This window comes from Bos indicus, chromosome 19 (genome assembly GCF_029378745.1).
Source record: "Bos indicus isolate NIAB-ARS_2022 breed Sahiwal x Tharparkar chromosome 19, NIAB-ARS_B.indTharparkar_mat_pri_1.0, whole genome shotgun sequence".
In the NCBI taxonomy this organism is placed as follows: Eukaryota; Metazoa; Chordata; class Mammalia; order Artiodactyla; family Bovidae; genus Bos; species Bos indicus.
Window position 1 is genome coordinate 24,000,634 of NC_091778.1, and position 19,159 is coordinate 24,019,792.

At 55.0% G+C, this 19,159-nt stretch overlaps 3 protein-coding genes across 6 annotated transcripts in view; all 3 read right to left on the bottom strand.

The window, feature by feature from the left end:
• Positions 1 to 2,730: 2,730 nt before the first annotated feature.
• Positions 2,731 to 13,481, bottom strand: SCARF1 (scavenger receptor class F member 1). Of its 2 annotated transcripts, none has more exons than XM_019980742.2 (11): positions 13,075 to 13,481; positions 12,776 to 12,837; positions 12,407 to 12,508; positions 11,081 to 11,606; positions 8,627 to 8,845; positions 8,097 to 8,225; positions 7,123 to 7,226; positions 6,383 to 6,503; positions 4,998 to 5,122; positions 4,765 to 4,911; positions 2,731 to 4,110 (listed from the first exon to the last, which is right to left on the bottom strand). In XM_019980742.2, the coding sequence occupies exons 1-11, from the start codon at positions 13,479 to 13,481 to the stop codon at positions 3,254 to 3,256; spliced, it is 2,799 nt and encodes a 932-aa protein (XP_019836301.2). In that variant the 3' UTR covers positions 2,731 to 3,253. The 2 variants fall into 2 exon arrangements, with proteins under 2 accessions (XP_019836301.2, XP_019836302.2); XM_019980743.2 differs by having other exon boundaries at positions 3,327 to 4,110; positions 4,765 to 4,874.
• A 120-nt stretch (positions 13,482 to 13,601) lies between these two features.
• Positions 13,602 to 17,646, bottom strand: RILP (Rab interacting lysosomal protein). 2 transcript variants are annotated; one of them, XM_019980746.2, is made up of 8 exons: positions 17,166 to 17,641; positions 16,998 to 17,091; positions 16,803 to 16,909; positions 16,469 to 16,714; positions 16,068 to 16,213; positions 15,561 to 15,683; positions 14,831 to 14,920; positions 13,602 to 14,580 (listed from the first exon to the last, which is right to left on the bottom strand). In XM_019980746.2, the coding sequence occupies exons 1-8, from the start codon at positions 17,391 to 17,393 to the stop codon at positions 14,436 to 14,438; spliced, it is 1,179 nt and encodes a 392-aa protein (XP_019836305.2). In that variant the 5' UTR covers positions 17,394 to 17,641; the 3' UTR covers positions 13,602 to 14,435. The 2 variants fall into 2 exon arrangements, with proteins under 2 accessions (XP_019836305.2, XP_070628923.1); XM_070772822.1 differs by lacking the exons at positions 13,602 to 14,580; positions 14,831 to 14,920 and adding an exon at positions 14,927 to 15,484 and having other exon boundaries at positions 17,166 to 17,646.
• Positions 17,647 to 18,157: 511 nt separating this feature from the next.
• Positions 18,158 to 19,159, bottom strand: part of PRPF8 (pre-mRNA processing factor 8) — a 32,733-nt gene continuing 31,731 nt past the window's right edge. For both annotated transcript variants that reach the window (XM_019980745.2, XM_070772819.1), the window contains exons 41-43: positions 18,971 to 19,110; positions 18,666 to 18,868; positions 18,158 to 18,492 (exon numbers count right to left, since the gene is read on the bottom strand). In XM_019980745.2, the coding sequence (XP_019836304.1) occupies positions 18,338 to 18,492; positions 18,666 to 18,868; positions 18,971 to 19,110 (498 nt within the window). In that variant the 3' untranslated portion in view covers positions 18,158 to 18,337. The remainder of the gene's footprint in view (positions 18,493 to 18,665; positions 18,869 to 18,970; positions 19,111 to 19,159) is intronic.

Sequence of the window (19,159 nt, forward strand, 5' to 3'; positions counted from 1 at the left end):
CAAAGATATGAAAAGAAGTTTGGTCTTAGAATAATCATAGAGATTCACTCTAAAAAAGTTTTTCTAATGTGGGCCATTTTTAAAGTCTTTATTGGAGAAGGAAATGACAACCCACCCCAGTATTCTTGCCCAGAGAATCCCATGGACAGAGGAACCTGGTGGGCTGCAGTCCATGGGGTCGCAAAGAGTGGAACATGACTGAGTGATTAAACAACAGTTGAATCTGTTACAGTATTGCTTCTGTTTTATGTTTTGGCCCCAAAGCATGTGGGATCTTGGCTCCCCGAGCAAGGATCAAACCCACACCCCCTGCTTGGAAGGTGAAGTCTCAACCATTGGACCACCAGGCAAGTCCCAGAAATTCACATTTTAATGATACTATTTTTTTCATTTTTTTAGTGATTCCATTATATATATATGTGTTTGGTTTTTTTTTTTGAGTCACGGAGCAAAGCATGTGGCATCTTAGTTCCTTAATGAAGGATCAAACCCATGCCCCATGCAGTCCACTGGATCACCAGAAAGCTCCATATATGTATATATGGAGTTATATATTTTTATTGTGGTTTATTACAGTTATATCTTTCTCACTGTAGTTTATTACAAGATATTGAATATAGTTCCCTGTGCTATATAGTAGGTCCTTGTTTATTATCTATTAATATTTTATACATGTTAATCCCATACTCCTAAGTTATTCCTCCCTCCTTCTCCTTTGGTAACCATAATTTTGTTTTTTATGTCTGTGAGTCTATTTCTGTTTAGTAGATAAGTTCATTCATATCATTTTTTAAAATTCTGCATATAAAGTGATCTCATTATATTTGTCTTTGACTTACTTCGTATGATAATCTCTAGGTCCATCCATGTTGCTGCAAATGGCAATATTTCATTCTTTCTTATGGCTGAGTGATATTTCATTGTGTATGTAGACATATCTTTACCCATTCATCTGTTGATGGATACTTACGTTGCTTCCATGCCGTGGACATTATAAATAGTGCTGCTATGAACACTGGCTGCATGAATGATGTTTTTTAAATCATTCATATCAAAATATCATTTTTTTGAGTTAAAAACCTCAAATAAAAAACTTTTATCTGGGGAATTCCCTGGTGGTTCAGTGCTTAGGACTTCATGCTTTCACGGCTGAGGGCCCAGGTTCAGTCCCTGGATGGGGAACTAACCCACAAGCTGCATGACATGGCCAAAAAAAAAAAAATCTCACAAAAACAAAACACTTATCTGTACAAAGAGTTTGACATTTTAAGAAGCTTTAACATGTTATTGCCTTAGAGATTTTTTGTGTTGTGCTAAAATAATAATGAGATTCCACCTCTAACCTATCAGATTGGGTATGGGGAAACAGATACCAATATAATTTATGAGAACATAAAGCCATTCAGCTCTTTTTGGGGGGCCATTTGGAGTAAATACTCAAATGTTTAATATTGTTACCCCATAACCCAGCAATTCCACTTCTAGGAATCTCTTCTACAAAAAAAACAGCACTAATACAAAAAGAAATGTAGACCAAGTTGGCTACTGCATCATTTATTGGATCAAAATAATTAGAAACAACCACATCCCCATAGGTAGGGGATGGCTTAAATAACCTGTGTTATTTCCCCATGATGGAATCCCATTTTTTATAAAAAGAGGTAGTTTTATATTAACTAACATCAAAACATAGCCAGGATATATTGTTAAGAAAAATAGCAAACTGCAGAATGAGACGCTCTTCTGTTTTCATGCGTGCAAGCATCTGAAACGAAGCACCTAAACTGTTCCTGAGCTTCTCTACCCACTGGGACAGAGGGGTTTGATCTTTGTTTCCTGTCTGGGCAATGCAAATACGTGAGGAAAGAATTCAGGACTAGACCAACAGGCATTCCATGAAAATTGAGTCTGGCCCCTCCCTCATCCCACAGAATCCCTTGAGGAGAAGGGAAATCTGATTTTTACTCTAGACGTGTCTATAATGTTAGTACCTTTTATTTATTTTTAAACTTTTATTTATCTTTGGCTGTGCTAGATCTTCAGTGCTGCACAGGCTTTTCTCTAGTGGTGGTGAGCAGGGGCTCCTCTAGGTGCTGTGCGCGCGCTTCTCGTTGCGGTGGCTTCTCTTATTGGGGAGCACAGGCTCTAGGGCACGTGGGCTTTGCTCTGCAGCACGTGGCACTTCCCAGACCAGTGACCGAACTCGTGTCTCCTGCCTTTGCAGGCAGATTCTTGACCACTGAACCACTAGGGAAGCCCAGTACTTTTTAACAAACAACGTTGCTTGTTATAATTTTAAAAATTCAACCTAGTGAGAGAAGTAAAAAAGAATGTAGGAAATTTGGAAATTATGTGTAAATTTAAGAAAATATCTGCCACACTCTCATCTCCCGGAGAAAAATGCAGTGTGATGCCTTCCTCTCAAATGTTTTTTACGCACATCCATCTTTTTTATTTCTTTAAAGAATATTTATTTATTCGGTTATGTCAGGTCTTAGTAGCAGCACATGGAATCCAGAGTGGGCAGGCTTCAGTAGTTGCTGCATTCTGGCTCTCTAGTTGTGGTCCGAGGGCTTTGTTGCTCTGAAGGATGTGGGATCTTATAGGTCTCTGACCAGGAATGGAACCCGAGTCCCCTGCATTGCAAGGCGGAACCACTGGACCACCAGGGAAGTCCCCCTCACGTCTTTTTTTTTAAGTCTATAAAACAGTCACAAAATAAACACAAAATGGAAGAATTCTAAACATGTATTCTGAGGCCAAAAGGAATGAAATTTGTAAAAAAGGAAACATGATTTACATGTAACAGGATAGCATGAACAAGCTCCCATATTCTTACACAACCTGATTTAGTTGGTTGTTTAGGAACCTTTCATAAGGAATATCTCTTTAATCTTTTATCATCCAACAGTTTGGTTGTTTCCCATTTCAGAAAAATGTCTTGCAAATGAAGGAAAGAAGAGACTGGGGCTAAACAGAGCCCAGGACAACAGAGAAAAAGTCCCTGCAGTCATCTCTTCCCCGTTCCTGACCCCATTCGGTGGGGTCTCTGCCCAGGCCTTCCAGACCCACTCCCAGAGCTCGGCTAGGACCCAGAGCCACCTGGCCTCCAGCACTGACATTTCCCAGTGAAAGTGCAAGGGGGCATGTCTTTCTGGCCCTGGGATCTTTTCCCAGCACAAAACAATCTGATAGGGGCAATCTGAGGCCTAAGCCCCATCCACCATCTTCCCACTCATGAAATTCAAGATCCTCAGGGTTCCAGTGGCCCAGAGATGGGTACGACATTTTCATACTGGGGCTCTTCCTGCCCTTCCTTGTCAGCCACCTTCTGGGGATCCTGTACTAGGGAGCCATCCTCAGGGGCCAGCTCCTGGCCACCCTCTGAGCTCTTGATGCCGCCCCCCAGGCTCCTGGCCCCTTCCTCTGACCCAGTCCCTGAAGACTCCAAGGCCCCAGTCAGCTCCTCCTTCATGGCTGAGCTGGGGCTCTGATTGGCAGAGCCAGAGTCTAGCCTGGGGCTGTCCTTGTTCCGACTCAGTGCCCGACGTGGAGGCTTAGGAATGGCACTCTTGACCTTGGGTTCTGCCTGGCCTTTCTGGAAGCTACCAAAACGGCGGAGGACAGACCGGACGGGGCCCTCAGGTCCCCGGGGTGTCCCTGCCAACATGTAGATCGTGGTGACAGAGCCTGAGCTTTCCTGGACACTGCCCTCGATGGCTTCCACACGCTCAGCCACTGTCCGGCCACCAAGTGGGAGCCGGCGGCGACCAACAGCTGAATCCCTGGGGCTGGCAGTACCAGGAGGGGCCCCATCTGTTTCCACTTGAGGGCCTGTGGACTCCTCAGTCTCCTGGCTTTCAGGACCTGGCTGGGTCCCCCGGGAGAGCCTCTTGGGCTTTCGGAGAGGGCTGGACAGCTCCCCGGAGCCTCGGCGACTCTGTGGTGCGAACTTGGTGCCTTCAGCAAAGGAGACTGATGGCCGCTTGGCCCTAGCGAGGCTGGAAGTGCGCGGGATGGCAAACGGCGTGGAGGCATCCTCAGGGGGAGGGAAGGGACCTCCAGCCAGGCTGGCCTCTGAGGATTCCGCTGGGACCGCAGGGACCATCCCTGGCAGAGGAGACAGAAGTGCTTGACTGAAGCTGGGCTGGGCTCCCCAATCCATCTTACTTACCCAGCTCAGCATCTTTTGGGAGGCCCCCAAAATGGAGCAAGGGAGAGGGTGAGGATGCAGAGAGCCTGGGGAAAGGGCTATTCAGGCAGAGGCTGCCGCCGCTACCCTCTGTTCCCACTGTTCTCCCCGACTTTGTGATAATGCCACACTCCAACCACGCTGAAACTCTCTCGGTGCCACGTGGCCATATCCTTCTTACTTACTGCCTTTTGTGTACACTGTTCCCTCTTCCTGAAATGTCACTGCCATTTCTCCCTGTCCCTGGCTAACTCCTACTGATTCTGCCAGATTCAACTCCAATACCACGAACACCGAGACATCATCTCTGACCCCTGTCACCCCTGACATGCTGGATTACGAGCACCTACTCGCATGGCCCCCATGAAAGCATGTATCACTCTGTCCTACCACCCACTGTCTCGTAGACTATACGCTTGCGCAGGGCAGGCATCTCTCTTGTTCTCGACTGCATCCCACAGCCAAGAACCGTGATGGGCAGAGTGGGTGCCTGCTACACGTCTGCTGAAGGAATAAAGAAGAGGGTGTGATGAGCAGGCTGGCTCAGGGGCAGGAGGCTGTTTGGGGGCTACCTTCTTGGGGTGGCACGCAATAGGCAGGACCCTCATCCTCTTCTCCAGACTCGGAATCCGAAGAGAAGGAGTCGTCTGAAGCCCAGCCAGCGGAGGGCGGCTCGATGAAGCTGTGGTTGAAGGGGATCTCCGGGTCGTGGTGCGAGACTGCGGGGGAGGGGCTCCAGGTCAAGTGCAGCACCCGAGGGGACACCTTGACCCTTGGCAACCCTTGACCTTCAGCACCCACTTACCTGTCACCCAGGGAAGCTTGTGGCTGCTCAGGGGACCACAGGGCAGTGCAGAGCCCAGGCTGGAGGTCAGGGCCCCCCAGACCCGCAGCTTCATCCTGGACATGGCGGTTCCATCTCTCACCGGCCTGAGGGCAAGGGAGAGTGGTCAGTGTGGGAGAGCCCTGACTAGGGCAGGAGAAAAGGGCCAGGACCATTCTGACTCCACGGCTCATGTGACAAAGTGACCGTGTCTACCTCAGTTACTCTCTGTGACTACAGAGTAAAACCCAAACCGAGATCTGGAGAGAGAGAGAGATTGACCCCGAGATCCAGGCCTGACACAGACGGCAGCATGGCTCCAGAGTCACAAGGTGGCCAATCTGGCTCTGATTTAGCCTCTCTGGGCCTCAACTTCCTCATTTGTAAAATGGGGACAACGACTCCTATCTATCAGAGCTTTTTTTCAGGACCCAGCATAGCACCACCTACACAGAGGACTGCCCCCAAATGCAGCTCTGTGTGATTATCATCTTCGCTGAGCCCCAGCTCACTGATCTTTCTGGAAGTGACACCACCTCTGGGAAGCTCCCCCTTGTCCCCACCCCCAAGCTGGAAGCAACTGCTTCACTCATTGCCATTCCTCAGACAGACTGTGCACGCGTCCTGGTTCCTGAGTGAAGGGCTTCTCCTTTTCCCTGAGAACTAGGTCCCCAGGGTAGGGCCTTCTAGGCCTGCTGCTCTGATGATGCCCCCACAGACAAGAGGGGCATGCTCAAGAGGTAGTGAGTGAACTAACAGCACACCAGACAAAACAGAGTCCAGAAAATGGCACGGGCTTCATGCAGGCCAGTGACTAGCAGGGTCACCTTGGGTCTGTGTCCTCCTGGGAATTAAGAAGGCAAATCCCCTGTCCCCAAGTGCCTTGCTCAAAACCTCCGTCCACACTGCTCTGAGCTTCCAAGGGGCCGAGAAGTATGAAGAGGTTTCATAAAGGAACAAAGCTCTTGTGCAAAGAGTGTTCCCCGCAGCAGCCCCCCAGCTTCAATCCCTCCTCGCCTCTCCTTTTCTCAGAAAACCACGCTCTCTGCTGAAGCCTTGCACAGGCTTTCACGGCACTCTCCCTTCACGTCTCTTTGCCTCCCCGCCCAGAGCTATCCTGCTGCTTCTGCCTTCTGCCAGCCTGGTGCCTGCTCCCCCACACCCCCCACCCCTGGAAGCATCTGAGGAGGGCAGGTGGCTGACCTGGTGTCTCCAGGCCACGGCCATGGCCAGCTACCTCATTACCTCTGACCTACATGTGTGACAAGGTCAGCCTATCTCCATCCCAGAAAGGAAACCATAGATACCACCTTGCTTCCACCCATGGCCTGAGCTGTGGGGTCGGGAAGACAGGGGCCTGTGTTCACCTGTCCTTGGGGTCCAGCCGGGCAGCCCAGCAGCAGCAGGCACAGCAGGCGATGGCCAGGAGCAGCAGCAGCAGAGGAACGAGGATGCCCGCAACGAGGGCAGCGTCCTGACTATGCGATCCTAGGGAGGGCGGGGGATGGACACGTATTCAGGGCCTTCTTGTCTCCCGCACATCATGTCTCCTCTCTAGCTCTGCATTGCCTTCTCCCCAGAATCTCCCACCTGTGGGGCCCTCCCCTTCTTCTGAGAGATGTAGACTTAGCTCAGCTTGGAGGCCCCCTCCTCCAGCCAGCCTCCCTGCTGATCTTTCCCTTCCTGATGGTCCACGGCCCGTTCCACAAACTCTTGCCCCAATTCTCAGGCCTGATGAGACACCCCAGTGTCCAGCCCTGTGTACCCATTTCCTGCGTGCTAGCCTGTTTTCTCAGGGGACCAGGGCTCTAACCTGTCTTTGGGGAGCTCCAAAGCACCCATACAGATTTCAGGTAGAGAGAGCATATCTGAAGTGGGCTTAGCCTTTCTAGCAAGTAAGGAAGTCCCAGAGCTTGTGTCGAGGGCCATTCTTTCATGATTTCCCTGGCAGACCAGTGGTTAAGACTCCGAGCTTCCACTGCATGGGGCGTGGGTTTGATCCCTGGTCAGGGAACTAAGATCCCACATATCACACAGTACAGCTGAAAAAAAAAAAAGGCCACCCTTCCCCCAGCTACTTCACCCTGTACTCTTTGTTCCAGCTTACCCAGCTGGCAGGCCCCAGAGACAGGGTCGCAGTTTCCCTCTGGACATTCGCAGGGAACAGAGCAGTTGTTTCCATGGAAGCCAGATGGACACGAAGTATTGCAGCTTTGGGGGGACAGGGGAGATAAGCGGGAGGCTGGCTGAGAAGGCATAGAGGTGGGCAGGGGAAGGTAGATTTCTGGGCACTGCTCCCCACCCCCTGCCACACAGACTTCCCCTGAAGGATGCCCAGCCAGACTCCTCTGACCTCTGAGCCACATTCTAAGCACCCCACCCCTGGCAGTGTTTAAAATAATCCCTTAGCTCCTAAGCCCATCTTCCAGAGAGACCATCCACAAACTGCCCCCTGGCTCCCAGGCCCCCCAGGGTGCAAGCCTCAGGCAGGGTCCACCTCTCACGATCTTCATTCCATGTCCACTTGGCGCTATCATTGAAATAAGCAGGATGCCAGTGGAATCCAGACTTCCTCGAGTTTAGACGTCTGGGCAAGGCCCAGCCCCGCCCTAACTCTCTGGGCCTGGGTCCTCTCCTCTGTAAAATGAAATCTCTGCCAGTTAATACTCTCTTCTGTCCCACAGGTGGGAGAACCTGACATTGGCGACACTGACATCCCCAGGTGGCTCAGTGGCAAAGAATCTGCTGCCAAGGCAGGAGGTGCAGGAGATCCCTGGGTTGGAAAGATCCCTTGGAGACGGAAATGGCAACCTGCTCTAGTGTTCTTGCCTGGGAAATCCCATGGACAGAGGGGTCTGGCAGGCTACATACAGTCCATGGGGTCACACAGAGTCAGACACGACTGAGCTGGTTCTACTTCTACTACTGAGCCCCCTTTGGAAGATGCAGACCCCACAACCAGAGGAATACCTTCCTAGTTATGAGTATGCTGGGTGGGCGGTGGAGAAGCCCAGGCAGGGAAGTTTAGGGAGCAGACTGCACAGAGGCCTGACCTAGGCCCCTCCTCCTCCCAGTCCTCACCTGGGCCCCCAGTAGCCAGCGTTGCAGACACACTCCCCTGTCACAGCATCACAGGCCCCCTGGACACAGGTGGGGCAGGTAGAGCCGCAACCCTCCCCAAAGGTGCCAATCAGGCAGGGGTCTTCACACCTGAGGTGAGGGGAGACTCAGAATGGAGAGCAAGGCCAGCCTGACCTCCCCCCCAGGGCCCCACCTATCTTCCCCCATACTTCTAGATTTAGAGACCCAAGCGTCTACACATTCAGCAGTGAAGCTCAGGTGCAAGTAGGGCCTTGAATCTGAGGTCAGACCCAATAGGTGACGGACTATAGATCCCTGGAGGGAGATAAGGGTGGGAAGCCTGAGTAGTGGGGGGCCTGCCCAGGGCCTCATCATCACCCATGTTTCCTGCCTTAGTTTTCACCCAGAGGTGGGCCCCATGGGGTTGTGTGACTATATGCTTGGAAGAGGGGGCAGCTTTCCAAGAGGGAGCAGCTGGGGCAAGCATTTAGAAGGAAGGTATACCTCTCCCTGAGCAGCTGGCCCCTCACCTGGGCCCCCGCCAGCCAGGCTCACAGCGCTGACAGTGACCGGTGTCTGGCTGACAGGCCTCTCCAAGCCGGCAGTGGGGGCACTGCTGGCTACAGTTCTCGCCAAAGGTGCCAGGAGGGCAGGGCTGATGGCACTGGGTCCCGTTCCAGCCCGGCTTGCAGGCCTCGCAGCTGCCTGTGTCTGCAGAGCACGGCTTATTCTGCTTGCAGTGGCCACAGCTGGGAAGAGAAGGAGTCCAGGGAGCCCTGGGAGGTGGACGGATGTCGCACCCACCCAGGCCTCCAGGGTCTAGAGAGCATCTTGGTTCCAGCAGGGCCATTCAGGCAGGTCTGAGCCTCAGTTTCCCCATGTTGTACAACAAAGAGGCTGGACAGACTATCTCTGAGGCTCTAGTAGGATTCCAGCCCTTTCCTAACCACCTCCCCATTCTGAGCCCCATCCTTCGCTGGATCCCAGGGTCCCCAGGAGTTCCCAGCCCAGCCAGGGAAACCAAGTTACCACCCCAAGCTCTGCCTCCCTTCTGCCCAGGGTTTCCTTCCTCCCCCTTCCCCTTCTTCCCTTCCACCCTTGCCACCTCAGAGGTCTGGCATGAACAGGCCTCACTAGTTTAGCTCCTTTCCCATTTTGTGCTTTATAAAAAGGCATCAAGTGCAGGTTTTCACCACTAGCATTTTATCTTTAGATTTTTTTAAGGTTTACTGGGTTATCATTGACATACAGCACTATTATGAATTCAAAGTGTGCAGCATAATGACCTCATATATATAGTGTGAAATGATTACCATGAAAAGTCTAGTGAACACCCATCATCTCATATGGATACCAAAAAATAAAGTTTTTTTTTTTTTTTTTTTTCCCCTTGTGACGAGAACTCTCAGGATCTACTCTTTTAACAACTTTTCCACTAAGGCTTATCTTATCTTAATATCGCCTTCATCCTTATTTGAACTTTCTCCCTCCAGAGACTTAATTATCTAGGATCATGCGCTTGGATCAGACTCGTTAGTGGGAGAAGGGGAGTTCATAAAATCAATTTAACAGATCCTGACCAGAATTAAAAAAGGGAGAACAGAAAACATTTGGGTGTATATATATGCGTGTGTGTGTGTGTGTGTTGTCAGCTTAATTTTTTTACTTCAGTTAATATATTGCCCATCATATACATGTATGATATATATGTATATCATATGTATAAATAAACAAATAAATGGACCATAAAGAAAGCTGAGAACCGAAGAATTGATGCTTCTGAATTGTGGTGTTGGAGAAGACTCTTGAGAGACCCTCAGTCCTAAAGGAAATCAGTCCTGAATAGTCACTGGAAAGACTGAGGCTGAAGCTAAAGCTCCAAGCCTTGGGCCACCTGATGCGAAGAACTGACTCACTGGAAAAGACCCTGATGCTGGGGAAGATTGAAGGCAGGAGGAGAAGGGGATGACAGTGGATGAGATGGTTGGATGTCATCACCGACTCCATGGACATGAGTTCGAGCAAGCTCTGGGAATTGGTGATGTACAGGGAGGCCTGGCCTGCTGCAGTCCATGGGGTTGCCAAGAGTCGGACACGACTGAGCGACTGAATTGAATTGAATACATATATGATGGAATGTAAAACGTTTCTTAAAGTGGGTGGACCTGGTCAAAGTTTGAAAGACCCTGAGTGGCAGAGAGACCCTGCAGTAGTCCTTTTGCCACGCGATTCGTTATGTTTCTTTTGTCCTATTTCTATGGCTTGCTAGGAGTATTCTGTTTAACAGTAACCAGATGAACCTACCTAGATAGCACATTGAAAAGCAGAGACATTACTTTGCCAACAAAGGTCCGTCTAGTCAAGGCTATGGTTTTTCCAGTGGTCATGTACGGATGTGAGAATTGGACTGTGAAGAAAGCTGGGTGCCGAAGAAATGATGCTTTTGAACTGTGGTGTTGGAGAAGACTCTTGAGAATCCCTTGGACTGCAAGGAGATCCAACCAGTCCATTCTAAAGGAGATCAGCCCTGGATGTTCTTTGGAAGGAATGATGCTAAAGCTGAAACTCCAATACTTTGGCCACCTCATGGGAAGAGTTGACTCATTGGAAAAGACTCTGATGCTGGGAGGGATTGGGGGCAGGAGGAGAAGGGGACGACAGAGGATGAGATGGCTGGATGGCATCACTGACCCGATGAACTTAAGTTTGAGTGAACTCCAGAGATGGTGATGGACAGGGAGGCCTGGCGTGCTGTGACTCATGGGGTCGCAAAGAGTCGGACACGACTGAGCGAATGAACTGACTGACTGAAACACATGAAAGTGGTGGGCGAGGGGGACTTAGGGGCACCGAGGGTCTCTTTGCCCTCTTTCACCCCACCCTTGTCTGTTTCTGCGCAACCTTCTCCCAGCGCCCCGGCCTCCCCTCTCATTCTCTCCTGTTCCTTCGCACGCCCTCCTCCCTCCCTTCTCACCCTGGCTCACCTGTCGCGGCACCGGAGCCCGTACTGGCCGGCGGGGCAGGGCAGCTCGCAACGCACGCCTTGGAAGCCGGGCGGGCAGGAGCACTGGCCGGAGACGGCGCTGCAGCGGCCGCGCACGCACTCGCACGGCTGTCGGCACTCGGGGCCCCACCAGCCCGGCCGGCAGGCGCAGCGGCCCGACTCCTGCGCGCACGGCGAGCCGTGGCAGGCGCAGCGGAAGCTGCAGCGGCGGCCCCACCAGCCTGGCTCGCACAGGCAGGAGCCGGTGGCCTGATCGCACCGCGCCGCCGCGGGGTTGCACTGGCACGGGCGGCGGCACGTGGGCGACCACCAGCCGGGCTCGCAGCGGCACGCGCCGGTCTCGGGGTTGCAGCGGCCGTGGGGACCGCAGGCGCACGGAAACTCGCAGCGGTCGCCCCAGCGGTCAGGTTGGCAGTGGCACACGCCGGTGGCCGGTTCGCACTGGCCGTGCGGGTGGCAAGCGCAGACCTCCCTGCAGTCGGGGCCCCAGTACTGGCCCGGGCAGCCTGCGACAGGGCAAGGGGGGACGGAAGAGGGTCAGCGGGCTCGGGGCAGGGCACGGATGCTCGCCGCACGCCCCCTTGTGTGCCAGGAGGGACCCTCCAAGAGCCCGGGACAGCCTGTCCCCCTGGGGCACAGCTCACTTCCTGCCCCCGACTCTGAACCATAAGGCTCCTTAAGTACTGGCCAGCCTCCCACTTCCACATTCCTGAACACACTTAAGAGTGGGAAAGGGGCCGGTCTAGAGCCACACGAAGTGGGTGGGCCTGCATTCGGGCCCCTCCTCCCTCTCTTTGGGTTCCCCCCACCCCCAACTGTGTCTCTCCAGGCCTGGAGGCTGCCCTTGGGGTAGCCACACACCCTCAGCGTCTCCTCTCAACCCCAACCCGTGGCGGCTGGCTACCCTCTGGCTAAACTGCCCACCAACCACTTTGCCAAGTCCCTCTTTGTGCCAGAGAAGGTGGACACTCCAGTCACTCTCCAGACTGGCATAAGGTGTATGAGACTGAGAGCGCATTCATTTTGCAGTTGACCGGAATCTCCAGCATCTTTCAGAAAGTTGAAAGGGAAGATGAACAGCCCAGAACTGAACCTGTGGGAGGACTTTGAGGATGGCGTAGAAACCAGATGACTCAGGGCATCCCCGGGAGTGCGTCACTTCCTGTCTCCGGACCTCAGTTTCCTCAGCAAAGCTTGGAGGGACTCTGGCCCTGCTCTTGTAAGATTACTTTGCTACCTGCTTCACCTCCCCTCTCCCCCAGTCCTGTCCGGCCCCTTTATCCTTCAGGAGACACTCAGGACTCACGGGAGTTGCACTGGGCTCCGAAGAATCCAGGTTTGCACCGACAGAGGCCTGGTTTCACACATACCTCGTCTTCCCGGCAGGCATCCAGCCCCTCGCAGATGGCTGAAAAACACCCCACCCAGGTTGGAAGGACAGGGGTGTGGCCAGGGGACACTCTGTCCCTCTCACTGGCTCCCGCCGCCCCTGCCTCCCTCAAGGGCTATTTCCTCAGGGGCGGGGGGTTGGGTCACAGGAGGGACCCTGGCACAAGGGCTCAGGAGGGCAAACAGACCCCAGGGTGGGTAGGAAGGAAGGGTCACTGGGCTCTGTCCTCCTTTATCCTCCAGTGGCGGGTGGGGTGGAGTGGGTGGGACCATCCTGGCTACTCACGGATGGTGCATTCTCGATCTTTCCGCCTCCAGCCTGGGCAGCACTGGAGCTCAGCAGAGGGACTGTGGGGCAGAGAGGGGTCAGCTGGGGGGGCAGCCTGGCCCTGCAGGTGGATCACTGTCACTGGCCTCAGCCCCATCTGGTAGGGCTGGCCAAGGTTTCACAGCCCCACGTCCGCAAACCCTTTCCGCTCTGTCCCTAGCCATCCCACCGCTTCCAGGCTGTCCCCGAGCCCCTCCTGCTTTAGCCCCTCTTTCTTCATGTCCTCTTCCCCCTCATCAGACTCCCACAAGACCCACCTGCTGGCCTTGCAGACGTGCCGCCCCCCGGCGTCCAGCTCAGACCCTGGGGCCCCCAGAGCCTCGAGCAGCAACAGAGGGAACAGCAGCCCCGGCCCCATGGCGGCCAGTGCAGCGGGAGGGCTTGGGTCAGTCTGGCCCCTACAGCGCCCAACCCCCTTCCTACTTCCTCCCCAGGCTTTTCCTGAGGAAACCAGGCTAGAGGGGCGGGCTGCCATGAGGCACCTCCCTGAGACAGTGGGCAGGCGCTGAGATGCAGACACCAGAATAGTGAAAGGAAAAGGGAAGGCCAATGGTGAGGGCTGAGTAGAGGCTTCTGGGCTGGTCTGAATCTGGAGCCGGCAGGAAGATGAGGCTGTAAGTTCCGGATCCCAGGACAGGCGAGCGGGTGAGCCATGGGAATCCATTAGATCACATTCCCCAAGGAAAGTCGGAGAGGGGAGAAGGCCCCCCCACCAGTGACAACCAAGGGGCCATCCTGGCAGAGCTGGGCAGGGGCGGATCGCCGGCAGACAGACGTGGAGCTGTTTCTGGCTATCACGGGCAGTTGCTTTATTCCAACAGCTTAGGCCATCTGTACAAACAGCTGGGAGGAGGGCAGTTAGCTCTCCATTTCACAGACGGGGAAACTGAAACTCAGAGAAGCAGCACTTCTATCTGGCCCCCAAGGCTTGGCACAGAGGTATAGGAAGGACAGCATATTAAAAAGCAGAGACATTACTTTGCCAACAAAGGTCTATCTAGTCAAAGCTATGGTTTTTCCAGTAGTCATGTTTGGATGTGAGAGTTGGAAAATAAAGAATTGATGCTTTTGAACTGTGGTGTTGGACAAGACTCGTGAGAGTCCCCTGGACTGCAAGGAGATCCAACCAGTCCAACCTAAAGGAGATCAGTCCTGGGTGTTCATTGGAAGGACTGATGCTGAAGCTGAAACTCCAATAATTTGACCACCTGATGGGAAGAACTTACTCATCGGAAAAGACCCTAATGCTGCGAAAGATTGAAGGCAGGAGGAGAAGGGGACAAGAGAGGATGAGATGGTTGGATGGCATCACTGACTCAATGGACATAAGTTTGAGTAAACTCTGGGATGGACAGGGAGGCCTGGTGTGCTGCAGTCCATGGGGTTGTAAAGAGTCGGTCACCACTGAGCAACTGAACTGAACTGATAGGAAAAAAAGTAGGCTGAGCTCCCATCAGACTCGGACCAGGATTAGAGAAGAGCCGGGGAGGAAGGCAGGGAAGGAGGGAGCCTGGTCCTTTGAGGTCACACATCCAACCACAGACAGACTCCAAAGTCAGGCCTCTGGGGCAGCTGAGACTCCAGACAAAGATGTTCATTGAGAGCACAGCAGGACCCGTCAGGAGTCGGGGGCTGTTGGCCTGCCCACCGGCTCCTGGTGGGGTGGCTGCAGGGTCTCCTCTCCTCCTTGTAGCTGGCTGGGAGCCACACGGCTGGTCTCAGTCCCAGGGGCCTCTGCTTCACCCCGATACCACTGGCCAAAGCTGGGGGGAGACCAAGAGGTGTTTTGAGCCTGGCTGCCAGGGAGGTCAAGGACAGGGGCTGAGGGCAGCAGAGGGTGCTGTAAAAAGGGGACCCAGAGCAAGAAAGGGCAGCATGAGACAGGGGGCGGTAAAGGGGCCACCAGAGGAGCAAGAGGGGATGGGCATGCTACTTGCTTGGGGCAGCAGGAGGGAAGATGGGCCCCTCCACCCTCCACCCCTACCACATTCGTCCTTCCCTTCGTCAACATACAAACTCTGTATTCTGGACTCAGGGGCTGGGGGTTCAGAATGGTCTCCCTTATCGCTGGAGAGCAGGAGCCATGAGCCATCCTCATCGTCACTGAGGCAGAGAAGAGTGAAGAGAGGAGAGAAGACGTGAGGGTCCTTTATCAAGGCCCTGAGGGCCAAGGGGAGTCCGCTATGTTCAGCCTTCTGTGCAGCCCCCAGGAGCAGGAAGGGGAGGACAGAGCGACCTTGGGGCCCCCAAAGCTGGAGTGAAGGAAACTGAATCACTTTGCTGTACGCCTGAAACTGTCACACAACACTGTTAATCCACGATACGCCAACATAAAATAAAAAGTTAAAAAAAGAAAGCTGGAGAGAAGGAAAATCTGGGCAGACAGAGGACATCTTGAGGCTTTTCTTTTCTAGCCAGATACATAGCAGGCCGTGGACAGGCCTGCAGCTACGGCCTTACCTTTACCTGCCTGAGAACAAACAGATGCAGCCAAGACAAGAAACCAAAGAAACCGAAAACCGACTGTGGAGAAGCAGAGTCAGGATGTGCAGCAAACAGGGCAGGTGGGAGCAGCTGTGATCCAGTGAGAAGGCGGTGGGTTCAGCACGGCAGGCTTGGGGGGGTGGGGTGACCAGGTCAGGTTAGCAGGTTCCAGAGGTGGCTAAGCTAGGTGACAAGCACAGTCTGAGGCAATGGGTTCAGAAGGTGACTAGGCTCAGTGGGAATGGAGGCCAGGACTTACCTGCTCTCTGCTTCCTCTGGAGTCCCTAACATTTTGGCCTTAATCTTCTTCCGCTGCTTTTTGACAGCTACCTTCATGGCTTCGAGCAGAAGCCCAGGGACCCGGTGGTCTGTGAGCAGCTCCCTACGGAGGAGGAGGAAGGGCAGAGACAAAGCGGTGGGGATGCTAAGAATAGGTCTCGACTCAAGTACCTGTGCATGTTGTTCCCCCTTTTGGGAACACTCTGCCTTGCTAACTCCTCTGCCCCTGAGCTTAGGTGTCACCCCTCCTGGGAGTACTTCCCTGACAGCCGCTGCTGCTGACCCTCAGCACTGGCCCTCCCCCGTGTGGAAGAAGATCCAGGAGGGCAGGGACTATGTGACTCACGTCCTCCAGTGCCCAGCATGGTGCCTGGCACACGGCACCGTGGACGTATCAACCACTCAAAGAATGAGGCGGGTGAACCGAGGCCAGGGAACAGGTGCTCCTGGCGCCCCCGAGCCTCCGGGCCCTGCCCAGCGCCCTCACCGCTGAAAGTAGGCCAGCTCCTCCTTCAGCAGGAACACGTTGGCTTTGAGCTCATTCCGCTCCTGAAGGATCTGCTGAACCTCCTCTCGACTGAAGCTGCACTGCCCTGCCTTGGCGGGGAGCCCTGGCGGCAGTGGGGCATCCGCCTGTGGAAGGACAGGCTTGGTCAGGGGGCACCTCGGTTGGACAGGGACGCGAGAGGACTGGCAGGGAGCCTCGGGAGGCCAGGGCGCTACCATGGGTGCCAGGCCGGGGCTCTGGCTGAGAGTAGGGGCGGAGGCCGGCTGGGGGCGCACACTCGTAACCACCTTCTAGCTAGCCTGTTGGCCCTGCTACGCAACACAGCAAAACTTTCCCGAGTGCCCACCGAGAGCCGGACCGGTCCCTCACTGGGCACTCACCGGGTCCTCGGGGGTCCCCGGGGCTCTTGTGCCCGCGGCCGCCCGCTCGGACTCCCGCCTCTGTTCGCACCCGGGGCCCGCGGCCTGGCCCTGCACCGGCTCTGGAGGCGGCTCCACGGCCGCTTCGCGCCGCTGCTCTCGTTCGCTCTCGCGGTCCCGCGCGGCGCGTAGCTGGGTTTGTACCGCGGCCAATTTCTGCCGCAACTCCGCATTCACCAGCAGGAGGCGCTGCAGCTGCTCCTGCAACTGTGGGCGGAGCCAAGGGACAGGTGGGCGGGGCGCCTGAGGGCCTGCAGGGCCCCGCCCCCCGCACGTTGCCCCGCCCCGCCCTCACCGCCTCGGTCTCCTGGCTGCGCTGCAGCAGGTCGCGGTTGTACGCCCGGAGTTCGTCCCGCTGGCGGTCGGTCACTTCCTTGAGCTGCCGCAGCAGAGCGCGCTCCTCTGAGGAAGGGGCGTTCTCAGCGGCGGGCCCGCGAGAGGGGGAGTCCTGAGCCGCCCCGACCACGGAGCTCCGCAGGCCCGCACTCACCCTGTGGTCCAGAGCGCAGCTCTCTGCGGAGGCGCTCGTTCTCTTCTCGCAGCCGCCGCAGCTCGAGTTCCGCCTGCTGCGCGGATACCTGCAGCTGGGGAGGCCGCGCTGTTAAGGTCAGCCCCCGCTGGCCCAGGCGGGCGGCTGGGGAAGGGCGCCGTGACTTACCGAGTCCGGGGTGGGCCCCACGGCCGCCTTTTCCAGGAGCTCCAGCGCCTGCACCACCAGTGGCACGAGTCCGGCTGCGGCCTCCGGCCCGAAGCGGCGCGCCAGCTCCTGCAGCTCAGCGCCCAGGGCCCCCGCTAGGTGGTACACGAGCTCCGCGGCTGTCCCCGATCCCGCGGCCACCCGAGGCCCGCAGCCATGCGCCCCAGGCACCGCCCTTCTGGGCTCCATGTCCCCCGAAGGCGACCAGGGCTGCGACACCCTCCTCCCCCAACTGAGGCAGGAAAAAGCCAATCAGCCCCGGCCCAGGAAGCGGCTTAGGACAGTAGAGGGCGGGGTAGAAGCGACAAGGGAGGAGCGATTCAGGGAAAAGGCTGGAAGAGTCTCAGGGCCCTGGACCCTGTCCTGTTAAAGCCCCCAAGGTCACAGGAAGTAGGACCTTCCGGCCAGGAGTCCAGGAGCTGAGGCCCAGGGCTGTAAGTGGTCACTTTTGTCAAGCCCTCCCCAGTGTCCACACCAGGCTCCACCCCTGTGTCTAGAGTCATGGGGCCTGACTTGGCTGCCAACTCTCCAGCCAAGAGGTGAGAGGTAGGCGGGCTGTCACTGACCTCAGCCAGCGGCAGCCAACTGTCCAGCCGTGTGCCTATTTCCAGGACAGGCTGAGAGTGACACAAAGCTTAAGGGGCTAAGCTGGGCTCTGCAGCTACAGAGAACAAGCCGGGAGCTTCTACACTCAAAATAGTGACTGCTCCAAGAGATGCTGAAAAGCGGTGAAGGTTTACAAGTATTTGGGGGAAAACTGGCAAACGTGGTCATAGCAGCAGGGGTGTGAAAGCCCAACTTTCCTTCAGCTCACTGAGCTTAGAGGACATTTATCCCCACAGCTCCGAACAGGGGGCCTCAAGGTTCAGTACAGCAGCTTGCTGTGAACACGTCCAGCCTCTGCCATCCCTCCACCCAGAATCTGAGCTCAGGGGAAAAAAAGCTTCAAAACCTCCTATTTATACAAAATTTATTATTATACTTTTTCACAATTACAAGTCACCAGGGGTCAACAACATCACAAGCACAGAAGAGAGGAAAAAGGGGCCAAGCTGCTGAATGTCACCAGCTTGTCTGTGGGGCCACAGGCTCTAGCCTTGACCAGAAGGCTGGAGCAAAAGGTGAGGAGACGACTACGCATAGAGGTCCTCTCGGTCCGCAGAGTAGACCTCGCCCTCCTGCAGGAGAGCGAAGTTGAGGAAGTGGGAGGGCCGGTGCACCTCGTGGTAGAACTCTTTGGGGTTTGCCAGCTGCAGCTCGTACTTCATGTTGGGATCATGCCGGACACCTTGGAGTAGAAGGAAGAGGCCAACATTGACAAGGTCCACCTGCCTCACCCAGCCTGGGTCCCTGGGCCATCTCTAAACCAGAATCTGGGCCCAAGTGCTAAGGCTGGTGGCCTAACCTCATCCCCACTTTCCTGTGCACCCCTGCCCCCAGCCCACACCCTGCCCCACATACCCATGAAGTTGTAGTTCCACGAGGACTGGGCAGGCACCATAAAGAAGCCAAGGAAGCGATCCGACAGTAGCATCTGGACCCTCTCGTAGTGCGAGGGTAGGTAGCCTTTGGGGTTGTTGCCCTTGTCTGTGTTCTGGCGGCCCCATTCATAGCCACTGGGGGTCAGCTTGTAGGCTGTCAGGGTGCAGGAGCCTGGTGTGAAGCTGGAAGAGGAATGAGGACAGAGTCAGAGCTCAGGCCACCATTCTGGGCCCTGGCCCGCAAAGCCTCCCATCACCCTTCCTTCAAAGGGGGCGCAAGCCCACCTGCAGGTGATGATAATGGTCTTCTCGCCATCCCAAGATGGGTTGTCAGCCATGATTTTGGCATGGGTGGTGACATCCTGGGGTGACAGCTGAGGAGACTCGTTGGGCTGAGTGTGGATCCAACCTAAGGGTTCCATCTCCTATAGGAAGAGCAGTGGAAAGCTCTTTAGGGCCCAGGAATCCCACCCA

Bases quoted from the DNA above. Each gene is read 5' to 3' on its own strand.
- RILP (XM_019980746.2), bottom strand. From the start codon at position 17,393: ATGGAGCCCAGAAGGGCGGTGCCTGGGGCGCATGGCTGCGGGCCTCGG. The intron at 16,910-16,997 runs GTGAGTGCGGGC...CCCCTTCCTCAG, and splicing joins GCTGCGCTCTGGACCACAGG to AGGAGCGCGCTCTGCTGCGG. The intron at 14,921-15,560 runs GTAAGTCCTGGC...TCTCTGCCTCAG, and splicing joins CCAGAGGAAGCAGAGAGCAG to TGACGATGAGGATGGCTCAT.
- SCARF1 (XM_019980742.2), bottom strand. From the start codon at position 13,481: ATGGATTCCCATGGCTCACCCGCTCGCCTGTCCTGGGATCCGGAACTT. The intron at 12,838-13,074 runs GTGGGTCTTGTG...TCTGCCCCACAG, and splicing joins CACGTCTGCAAGGCCAGCAG to TCCCTCTGCTGAGCTCCAGT. The intron at 11,607-12,406 runs GTGAGTCCTGAG...GCCCTGTCGCAG, and splicing joins CGGAGCCCAGTGCAACTCCC to GCTGCCCGGGCCAGTACTGG.